Consider the following 12,036-nt stretch of genomic DNA (forward strand, 5'->3'; position numbering starts at 1 on the left):
TGGAGTTTAATTCAGATAAATGCGAGGTGCTGCATTTTGGGAAAGCAAATCTTAGCAGGACTTATACACCTAATGGTAAGATCCTCAGGAGTGTTGCTGAACAAAGAGACCTTAGAGTGCAGGTTCAGAGTTCCTTGAAAGTTTAGTCACATGTAGATAGGATAGTGAAGAAGGCATTTGGTATGCTTTCCTTTATTGGTCAGAGTATTGGGTACAGGAGTTGGGAGATCATGTTGCGCCTGTACAGGACATTGGTTAGGCCATTGTGGAATACTGCATGCAATTCTGGTCTCCTTCCTATCGGAAAGATGTTGTGAAACTTGAAAGAGTTCAGAAAAGATTTACAAGGATGTTGCCAGGATTGGAAGATTTGAGTTATAGGGAGAGGCTGAACAGGCTGGGGCTGTTTTCCCTGGAGCGCCGGAGGCTGAGGGGTGACCTTATAGAGGTTTATAAAATTATGAGGGGCATGGATAGGGTAAATAGGCAAAGTCTTTTCCTTGGAGTCGGGGAGTCCAGAACTAGAGGGCATAGGTTTAGGGTGAGAAGGGAAAGATATAAAAAAGACCTACGGGGCAACTTTTTCCATGCAGAGGGTGGTATGTGTATGGAATGAGCTGCCAGAGGAAGTGGTGGAGACTGGTACAATTGCAACATTTAAGAGGCATTTGGATGGGTATATGAATGGGAAGGGTTTGGATGGGTATGGACCAGGTGCTGGCTGGTGGGACTAGATTGGGTTGGGATAGCTGGTTGGCATGGACGGGTTGGACCGACGGGTCTGTTTCCATGCTGTACATCTCTATGACACTATATCAGATATTTCTCACAGGTGTGTGTACATACAGGGTAAGTGCTTAGAGTCAATTGATTCCATGGGACCCTAATGTATTTCCCTACTCCATCACCCTGAGCGAGGACAATCTGTCAAACATGGAAGATTACCTGCAACAGATGTTGGTACATTCGAAAATCTACAATTTTGAGTACTCCTAAATGTACCTCTTCTTCTTAAGCAGATGAGATAACTTATTTAAAACCAACATACTGTGATCCTTATGAGGGTATTAAGTCAAATACTCTTACATTCCAAAACAAATGAAAGACTGTGGTGCGTTTTACCGAACAGTTCTGAGCAAAACTTTGGCCTTATATGAATTTTCACCTCAAACATCAACAAAATACTCAAAAATATTGTGCAGAAGCTTTTGTTTTAAATCTCATACGATTCTTGCATCAAAGCAATCAAAAAGATTTTTTAATGAAGAGATTTGTACCTGCGGCATGAATAATTTGCAAGTTTATCCAACATCTTAAACTTGAGAGGGATAGTTTAGCTTTACCTGAATAATTTCAGAGTTAAATTTTGATTCCAGATGTGCAGCCCTTTCTGCCTCAATGTTTTCTTCTAATGTGTTCACTCTTTGCTGTGCGACCTTAAAAACCAAGAAACTATCAGATTTACTAATTCTATAGTTTGCAGGCAATTAGTACACAGAGATAAATTAATTGCCTTTAGTCCCAGTGTAATAAAACCCCCAGGATATCAAAAACCAAAAGTAACTAATTAAAGAAAAACTTAAAATTCCACTTTTTGTAGCTGTTACTTTCATACAAATCAATGTAGCAAGATGCACTGCTCTACAAGATAGGAATAAATGCTTCCAGATTTAGTGGTCAGTTCTAAACAAAACTTGATAGCAGATTACCTTTCCAAGACTATAGCACATAAAAATAAACAAAAGAATTGCACAGAATAAACTATTAGATATGTTATCACAACCTATCACTTCCTGTACATGTGGCAAGTGTTAAAATTTAATGTCACTATTCCAAATGGTTCTTTTTTGAATATAAACTGAGAGGCTAGAAATATTCATCAGGTCTGGGAACAGCTGTCAAGAGAAACATTGATGACTTTTAATCAAAATTGGGGTTAGTAATGTTACAGGTTTTAAGTACAGAGGACAGTAAACAGGGTGAGGGGGTGATGGGTGAGGATCAAAACCAACCGGTCTTTAATAGGCTGTAGATATTAAATGCAAATATGAGAATGAAAACAAAAAGCAATGAAGGTGAATGAAGTACTTGCAGAAATGCCCACCTTGGGGATGTTCCACTCTCCCCTCAAATGGGATTCTGTTTGTTTATTTTACCTTGCCCACTATAAATGCTTTCCATTTCTCCTCTCATATTTCATTACTCTCGCCTTCAGTCAATCACCAGCCTTCTAGTTGATCCATACTTTTTAAATCAACCTATTCAGACATGGTGTGAAATACCTCTAGAACAAGGGGTACTTTGGCCTGAGCCTTCTGGCTCAGACGTAGGGACACATACTATTGTATGACAAGAACCCAGATTCTGGACACTCGTGCTTGATTAAAACTGGTTATAACATTTTCTATTCTGGGGTATCACAAACCTACAACGCTGACTGTGTCTCTCTCTGAAGATGCAACCTAACTTACTGAGCATTTCCAGCATTCTATTTACATTTGTGGTTGCCAGAAACAACAGTATTTTGTTTGGAGGTTTTGTTTGGCATCCCAGTTAAATATGTCCTTCAGACACATTACAAAAATAAATTGAATGGTTCTTTATTCAATTATTATTGGTAACAGCATGTTGTGCCCATGATGGCTACCATTTGACTCCAGCATCTGCAGTCCTCACTTTCTACTTTCTTGGACCTAGGTCAATGATGTAATCAATGATAAATTGAAAGCTAATTATAAAAAGAAAAATGACATGTCTCTCACAAAAAGCAGTTCTTGTTTTTTTCTGGCCTTAGAAATAATGTTCAACTTGCAAATGCAAATAATAACTTGTCCAAATTGAGAACACTGAATACAGAGGAACCTCGATTATCCAAAGGTCTCAGGTGGGGAGTTTTGTTTGGTTAATCGAATGCCACATAACATAGTTAGCCTTGCATCGGGACCTTGCGATCTTGTTCAGACAATCCAAAATTCAGTTAATCGAATGCCGGATAATTGAGGTTCCTCTGCATTTAGTTTAGCCTTCATAGTCAACTACGTGTGCCCTTGGCACTGCAAGACTGTGATCTCACGTCCATTGTCTAGCCATTGACATTGGTCCAATCTGTTATCTGCAGTAACATTTTGTTCCATCTGCTGACATGAAGTTTTACTACTTGCAGTCTTTCCAAAAGTTTTGCAAATTTTTCAGGTTATTGATGCCGACTCTGGTTCCAGGTCACAATTTCTCTCTCTCAATATCCTTTAATATTTTATATTGGATAGTGAGACTCTTAACTATTCCTAATTGCCTCACCAACATTGGTCCATGTTATCCAAATTTCAGATATTTATCCATGTTATCAACCAAGAACACAACCAATAGCAACAGACATTATAGACCTTGGTGAGGTTTATAAAATCATGAGCGACATGGATAGAGTGAATAACCAATGAATATTTCCAAGGGTAGGGGAGTCCAAAGTTAAACAGCATAGGCTTAAGATGAGAAGGGAAAGATTTGAAAGGGACCTGAGAGGCAACTTTTTCAGGCAGCGGGTGGTGTCTGTATGGAATGAGCTGTCAAAGGAAGTGTTGGAAGCAGATACAATAACATCACTTAAAGGCATCTGGTTGGGTACATGAGTACAAAGGGTTTAGAGGGATATGGTCCCAATGCTGGTAAATGGGACAAGACGAGTTCAGGATAACTGGTTGGCGCAGACAATTTGAACCAAAGGGTCTGTTCCTGTGCTGTATAACTCCATACTTATCTTAACAGATTAGCGGACAGTCCATTCAAAGTAATTGAGAAATATGATGAAATAACAGATCATTCTTTCGAGTTGCTGTGATTGAGAGTTTTGTATAGTTACTCATTTGCTTTAAACTTTTAGCAAATTAGTAAAGGATATAGTTTGAATCCTTTCTTCTATTTTTTCAGCATGGAAGAGAGTTTTGCATTACTACGACATACTGCGTTTATTGTGTGGAAGTAGGAGAGCATTCAGTTTCGATCTGACAAAGTAGAATATTTCCTTTTTCCTGAAAAATCAAAAGCTGTGAAGCAGCAAAGGAGTTGTGTGTTGCTGTACACACATCACAAAAAGTGCACAGGTACAAATAAATTCAAATGAGCTAACGGAATGCTGCCTTTTATCTCAAAAGGTTTAGGAATGTAGTAGGAAAACATTAGCAATGTTGATAGGGGTAGGAATTCATAAAGGGACTTAGATTAAGTACCCAAATAAAAGTAAAATACTGCAGATGTTGGAAGTCTGAAATAATATGAAGTGCTGGAGAAACTTTGTTGATCTGCCAACATCTATGGAGAGAGAAAAAAAGTTGGCATTTCCAATTGTATTACTCTTCCTTGGAACGCCCATCAAAATTACTTAGATTAAGTAAGTGCACTCTATCTATTCCAATGTCGATTAATCGGAGATAATTCATTTTGAATCCAAGAAAGAAAGTTCAGAATTTGTTTTTTTAAGTCTGAAAGACAAAAAGCTGTGAAAAGCTGCGTCAGAAATTCGGATTACCCAATGGAGACCTCTTTCGATACTTCCAAATTCGAGATTTTATACAGAAGAAGACTACGTTATTAGATAGTCTTTATAAATCCGATAGAGAATGTAGTGTCCTACGACCAGTGGGGGTATCTTCCGTCAGTAATATTTATCATTTGCTACATGATGAAGTATCGGGAGATATGGATAATCTGCTTAAAACATGGGATCAGGATCTGGGACTAGAAATCTCCACAGAAACGTGGAATGATATCTGGGAAAATGCTAGAAGAATTACTATTTGTAACAGAACCCAGGCTATCCAGCTGAAGATACTTCATAGGGCCCATATAGCACCGGTTCGATTGGCAAAATTTAAGGCAGGAGCATCTCCAATGTGTCCTAAATGCAAAATAGAGGTGGGCACTCTTGTACATTGCTTATGGACCTGTCATAAGATCCGTGGATATTGGACTAAAGTAGCAAGTACCCTGACCGAAATTTTAGGAACGGAAATAAAAGTGGACCCCGTATCTCTCCTCTTGGGCTTTTCGAACTTTCCCTCCCTGGACACGTACGGGAAGAGACTATTTTCTATTCTTTCTTTCTGTGCAAGGAAAAATATTTTGATGAACTGGGTGGCGGAGGGCCCCCCTGGACTTTCAAATTGGCACAGACTAATTATGGAATGTATTCCCCTTGACTTCCTTACAAATATGGTGCACCGAAAGACCGAATTATTTTATAAAATATGGCAGCCCTTTTTGAATTACATAAATACAGATATTTCGGCTATCCTAACAAGGGCTTTTATTTAATTGAGACTACGAACCTGGCTGGTCCGCGGCCCCTCGGGGGAGGAATCCCGCACGAATACGGGTTTTACCATATCTGATGTTAACACATCCCGAGCATGTAAGAGACTTAAATATACACCCTGGTTAGTTGTAGGTTAGATTAGTAGATAGTTGAGTTTTGTCTGTTTGTTTTTTGTTGTTGTTTTTTTTTGGGTTTTTTTTTTGTTGTTTTGTTTTGTTTTGTTTTTGTTGTCAAATTTTGGCTAGTGTATATTTGAGCTAATTGTATATCAATGTTTATATCTGAGAGTTTTGTTTATTTTTGTAAACTTGTAAAAATGTTAAATTTCTAATAAAAATATCTATAAAAAAAAAAGCTGTGAAAGTGCAAAAGGATTTGGATGTGCAATTTCACAAATCATCAAAAACCATTGCACATTTACCGACAGATTTACATATAATTCCCATTCAAAGCAGCTGGAATGCAAATGGAAGGAAGTTATGCTTCAGTTGTCTAGAGCTTTGGCCAAACCCCTTGTGAACATACTGCAGGCAATTTCAGATGTCAACTTCAAGAAAGATGCATCAGCCTTCAAGAGTTAGTCAGACTTTTCAAATTCAATAGGGGCAATGATCTACTCAAGACATTTAAAATGACTAATGCACAAAATCAAATACAAAGGCGATGGGAGGGCAGTTTTTCGTTCGGATAACTGATTATTTGGATAATCGATTTGACCTTAAACAAAGGAAGCCATACTGAGCATAACTGCATTAAAACACATGTTTACAGAGTTTTTCATTCAATCGCAAAAAATTTGTACAAACACTGGATACCACTTAAAAGTGCATGATAGTTTACAAATCAAAGCACTTTTTGTGTAAATAAAAATATTGCAAAATAATAACCAATCTCTTCCTCAAAGAAAATATCCAGCTGCTGTTGCTTTAGGTGCTCCTGTCTCTTTTGTTTTGCAAACAGTAACATTTACCGAAGGTGCATCAACTTAATCAACTCAACTCCATCTTGTACTTCATACCACTCCATGAAAAGTTGCAAACTGTCGATAGCTTTGTTAATGGGGATGTCGGTTTCTGATTTTCCTTACCATCCACAGCGTCGATACTTTCCCGCTGTTCTTCCGTGACTACATTGATAATCTGATCGCCGTTGAGTGTCTCTGTTTCAATGTTGCTGTCACAGTTTACCCAAGCATCAATCTCAGCCTCTATAATGTCTCCCAATCTCAGCTGTCTGTAGTTCTCGGTGAGTCAGTGGTTAGCCTTTATCTGGACAGGCGTCCCTCTTCACCGTCACAGCTACCAACATGCAAGCCATTCCATGACTGTCGATGGCTTGATGCAGTCCCAAGATTCAGCAATCACGAACAAAGTGTCCTCGATTGTGAATGCCTTCATAATTTCCTGCACTCCTTTGGCTACACTGTCTTCACGGAGGACGGCACGCAATATGCTATGGCGATAATATTTGTTCAATATTGCGATGATTCCCTGATTGAGGAAATTCCCTGGTGATTTTAATTTGGTGTCTTCCATAGTGTGTGACCCCACATTGTAGACAAGCAGAAGGGGACGTTGCTCGAGTCCAACGCTTGCTAAATGTAATCTGACGGCAGGTACAAATTCTTTCTGAAACCAGGATGAAAAAAGTGGATATGTCATCCATGCCTCGTCTTGGGATTTGGACTTCATGGGAAATGAGTTCTTGTCACAGTTCTTGAAGCAACGTGTATTAGCATAACACTCAATGCAGACAAGTGATAATTTATGAGCGCCAGTGGCGTTGACACAAGGGAAGATCGTAATGCAATCCTTCTGCACTTATGTCCCGACATCTGCTTTTCTGTGCTGGACACAAGTGTTTTGTCCAGCAGCGCATGTCAAAACAATCCGCTTTCATCAGCATTGTACAAATTGCTCAGGTTTATAATTTCCTTCACAGATGATGGATTGTAGTTTCTGTCTCTATCCTTCCACAGTGCTGTCATCCACAGAGTTCTGCTCTCCAAGAACACCGAGTTGCCTAATGCCGTGACAATGTTTAAAACGCTGTAACCAGCCCAATGATATGCTGTGATCGGCCTCACTGGCATGGAGTCATTCGTGGAAACTGGCAGCCCTTTCTAGTAGCATCAGGCCAGATATGAGTATCCCCTTTTCACACGCTGTGAAAACTACAGAAATACAGCTTGGTCAAGTTGCTCTTCTTTTGCTGGCTTCATAGATTTTATTTTTAATGCATTTGAAGCGTCACTTTGGTTGTTAAGTTTCTCAGTCGCCGGCCTTGCTTTCCTGCTGTTCCAATATTGTACTCTTGTGCAATCTTTGATGCCTTTTCACCACGATCCAGACGCTGTAAAATCTGCTTTTCTGTTCAATTGTCACTGCTGTCCGCTTACTCTTTACAGACGTGATAAGTACAACAAACTCAATCACTTATAACAGATACGTACTCGGAGGAAAGTCAAAGAAGGAATAAAGACACCACTGGTTTTGTCATGCATTGAAATCCTCCAGCATGTCAGTCATTTTTATGTGTTAAACTTATTTTAATACTGTTTATAATTGACCGACCGAGATTGTTGCACCAGTGTCATTAACGCCTCTTTGATGCAACATTTGCACATCTTCTTCAGTGCAGGTCATCCAAATTCACTACTCATTTAAACAAAGGATGCAATTGTCGCACCATTGTCAGTAACACTCAGAGTCATAGAGTCATAGAGATGTACAGCATGGAAACAGACACTTCGGTCTAACCCGTCCATGCCAACCAGATATCCCAATCCAATCTAGTCCCACCTGCCAGAACCCGGCCCATATCCCTCCAAACCCTTCCTATTCATATACCCATCCAAATGCCTCTTAGATGTTGCAATTGTACCAGCCTCCACCACTTCCTCTGGCAGCTCATTCCATACACCTACCACTGTCTGCATGAAAAAGTTGACCCTTAGGTCTCTTTTATATCTTTCCCCTCTCACCCTAAACCTATGCCCTCTAGTTCTGGACTCCCCAACCCCAGGGAAAAGACTTTGTCTATTTATCCTACCCATGCCCCTCATAATTTTGTAAACCTCTATAAGGTTACCCCTCAGCCTCCAACGCTCCAGGGAAAACAGCCCCAGCCTGTTCAGCCTCTCCCTGTAGCTCAGATCCTCCAACCCTGGCAACATCCTTGGAAATCTTTTCTGAACCCTTAAGTTTCACAAAATCTTTCCGATAGGAATTCTCACAGATCCTATTTGGTTAATCTGATTTTCAGATAATTAATGTTTGGATAATTGAGGTTCCTCTGTAAACAATTGCGTTCAAAGTGAGAATCCAGATCTAAATGGCATCATCTTAGAAATAGGAGTGAAACTTAGAAGCACTGGGTGTGGAAGAAGAGGCTCAAAGAAGCAGTGACTAACAACCCTAAGAATCACTGTGAAAGCTTTGGAATTTGGGCATGGGCTTGAGAAGACTACATAACTCTGGCATTGACTCCTTGAAGAAGTGTAGCATTCTTAAGCATTGCTCCCAAGAACTGCTGATATGTAAACTCTTGGAAGGCAAGGCCTGCCAAGAGCTCTCCTTCCCTTGCTCAGGATCTCTCAACCTACTGCTGCAATTCCTCCTGTTCCAGATAGAACAGAATTCCTGGTAAGTTCCACATGATAGGAAGAGAGACATCTCATTGTCAAAGTTGTAAAGATAGTACAGTTGCAGAAGGATCACAGTGCAAACCACAACGTATTCATAATACAAAGTTTTTAAAAAGTCCCAGTGGTTGACCCATGAACAGCTAAGGATTCAATTATGCAATAACCTGAGATAGCAATTTACCTCCAGTTCCCTTTTTGATCGTTCCTCTCGGTCAGTACTATATTCAAATTCATTTTTCTGTCGTCGCAGTGCTTCCATGAGATTGTTGCGCTCAGCTTCTAGTTCCTTTAGTCGCTTCTGCAGCCCAACAAACGTTTGCTCCTGACCCTTTGTGAAAAAAAATAAGATTTCACCAATTTAAATGGCAACGTTTACTAACTGAATTATGATTTTCATCAAAGTTCATACTTTACGAGCTGAAAAGAATAGTATTATTTTGGATTTCATACTTCTACAATTAATACATCTACTAATGCATTTAGCATGGTCACTCAACTATGACCATTAAATATGTTTGCAGTAAATACAATGCAGCTGTTAATTTTGATTTTAAAAAATGTCCTTAGATTAACATGTAGAAAGACTCTTAAATTCAAAATTAAAAGACCAAATAATCGCAGCAGTGTGTTTATTTTTTGACCATGTAAATAAACAGTAACCAAAAATGTATATGAAAAAAACAAAAATGAAATGCTGGGAAAATGTGCACTAAAGAGATGCTCAATTGCTGGAAGGATAACGAAGAGGAAGTCATTTGAGAATGGGACATAGAATTGAGAGATGTCAGCTTACATAATTATTGAGATTTATACACACTTCACTTTCTGAAGTCTTCAAACACTTCTGTTTTTTTGGATCTCCATGATATATATCATTCCCTAGATAAGGTCTGATTCAAACATTGCACTGCACTATCTCTATTAATTAACCACAATATGGTATGCCCATGTGTTCCTTATCCTAATCATACCTTCAAAAGCAATTGGACTTTGTTTGGTGCATTTAACATAACAGCAGAGAGCATAATTTACCACCATGTCAAATTCAGAGGTACATACTTGACTACTGCATTTAGGTGTTGTTGTGGTTCTGTTCGCCGAGCTGGGAAATTGTGTTGCAGACGTTTCTTCCCCTGTCTAGGTGACTCCTCAGTGCTTGGGAGCCTCCTGTGAAGTGCTTCTGTGATCTTTTCTCCGGCATTTATAGTGGTTTGAATTTGCCGCTTCCGGATGTCAGTTCCAGCTGTCCGCTGCAGTGGCCGGTATATTGGGTCCAGGTCGATGTGCTTGTTGATTGAATCAGTGGATGAGTGCCATGCCTCTAGGAATTCCCTGGCTGTTCTCTGTTTGGCTTGTCCTATAATAGTAGTGTTGTCCCAGTCAAACTCATGTTGCTTGTCATCTGCATGTGTGGCTACTAAGGATAGCTGGTCGTGTCGTTTCGTGGCTAGTTGGTGTTCATGGATGCGGATTGTTAGCTGTCTTCCTGTTTGTCCTATGTAATGTTTTGTGCAGTCCTTGCATGGGATTTTGTATACTACGTTGGTTTTGCTCATGCTGGGCATTGGGTCCTTTGTCCTGGTGAATTGTTGTCTGAGAGTGGCTGTTGGTTTGTGTGCTGTTATGAGTCCTAGTGGTCGTAGTAGTCTGGCTGTCAGTTCAGAAATGTTCTTGATGTATGGTAAAGTGGCTAGTCCTTTGGGCTGTGGTATGCCCTCATTCCGTTGTCTTTCCCTTAGGCATCTGTTGATGAAATTGCGAGGTATCCATTTTTGGCGAATACATTGTAGTACGATCACTACGACCACTAGGACTCATAGCACAAAAACCAACAGCCACTCTCAGACAACAACTCACCAGGACAAAGGACCCGATACCCAGCATGAGCAAAACCAACGTAGTATACAAAATTCCATGCAAGGACTGCACAAAACACTACATAGGACAAATAGGAAGACAGCTAACAATCCGCATCCATGAACACCAACTAGCCACGAAACGACACGACCAGCTATCCTTAGCAGCCACACATGCAGATGACAAGTAACATGAGTTTGACTGGGACAACACTACTATTATAGAACAAGCCAAACAGAGAACAGCCAGGGAATTCTTAGAGGCATGGCACTCATCCACTGATTCAATCAACAAGCACATCGACCTGGACCCAATATACCGGCCACTGCAGCGGACATCTGGAACTGACAACCGGAAGCGGCAAATTCAAACCACTATAAATGCCGGAGAAAAGATCACAGGAGGCTCCCAAGCACTGAGGATGTCACCTCGACAGGGGATGAAATGTCTGCAACACAATTTCCCAGCTCGGCGAACAGAACAACAATGAGCACCCGAGCTACAAATCTTTGCACAAACTTTGAACTGCATTTAGGTTTTTATTTTACCCTCCTCCCCACTCCCCCCAATTATATTTTTTTCTACCAAATCTTCCATATTAGTGAAAACAATACATGCTGGAGATCACAGTATCCATAGAGAAAGAGCAAGCTTCAGTCCTGAGGAAGAGTCATCTAGACTCTAAACATTAGCTTGCTCTCTCTCCATGGATACTGTTTGACCTGCTGTAATCTCCAGCATTTGTTGTTTTCAATACAGATTCCAGCATCTGCAGTAATTTGCTGTTTGACCTGCAGTAACCAGCATCCAGCATCTTACTTTTATATTAGTGACACTGAGAATTATTGAAAATATAAAAATCAGTGGCATAAATGAGAAAGCATCAGAAATTGAATATAGTTTTCTTTTCATGCACACAATGACTTTTTGAAAGTGATGTAAAAATGAACATTTTAAGAAATATGCATCACAAAATTTATTTTAATGTATCTTGGAGACATGACTTCCATGTAGCCTGAGTGACTATATTTATTTGTATGAGAGATATCATTCTGAACTGGTCTGAACTCCAATATCTAGGTGTCTTTGACAGTAAAATGTTGTAGTGACATGTTTTCTGTAATAAATGTTGGCGTTAACTGTTCCAGGAATAGACCGTTTACTATGAAAAATACTGCTGAAAGTAAATGTACAAAATTATCATATTCTTTCTTCCAATGCACAT

General features: G+C 39.7%; 1 protein-coding gene across 8 annotated transcripts in view; it reads right to left on the reverse strand.

The window, feature by feature from the left end:
* The window catches only part of ccdc171 (coiled-coil domain containing 171), a 265,898-nt gene that overhangs the window by 201,620 nt on the left and 52,242 nt on the right, over positions 1-12,036 (reverse strand). For all 8 annotated transcript variants that reach the window (XM_087995453.1, XM_043717546.2, XM_043717537.2 and 5 more), the window contains exons 6-7: positions 9,136-9,282; positions 1,344-1,436 (exon numbers count right to left, since the gene is read on the reverse strand). In XM_087995453.1, coding sequence (XP_087851579.1) covers positions 1,344-1,436; positions 9,136-9,282 — 240 coding nt within the window. The remainder of the gene's footprint in view (positions 1-1,343; positions 1,437-9,135; positions 9,283-12,036) is intronic.

Source organism: Chiloscyllium plagiosum, unplaced genomic scaffold (genome assembly GCF_037043375.1).
Source record: "Chiloscyllium plagiosum isolate Xiang-an unplaced genomic scaffold, Cpla_swu_hap1 HiC_scaffold_2, whole genome shotgun sequence".
Taxonomy (NCBI): Eukaryota; Metazoa; Chordata; class Chondrichthyes; order Orectolobiformes; family Hemiscylliidae; genus Chiloscyllium; species Chiloscyllium plagiosum.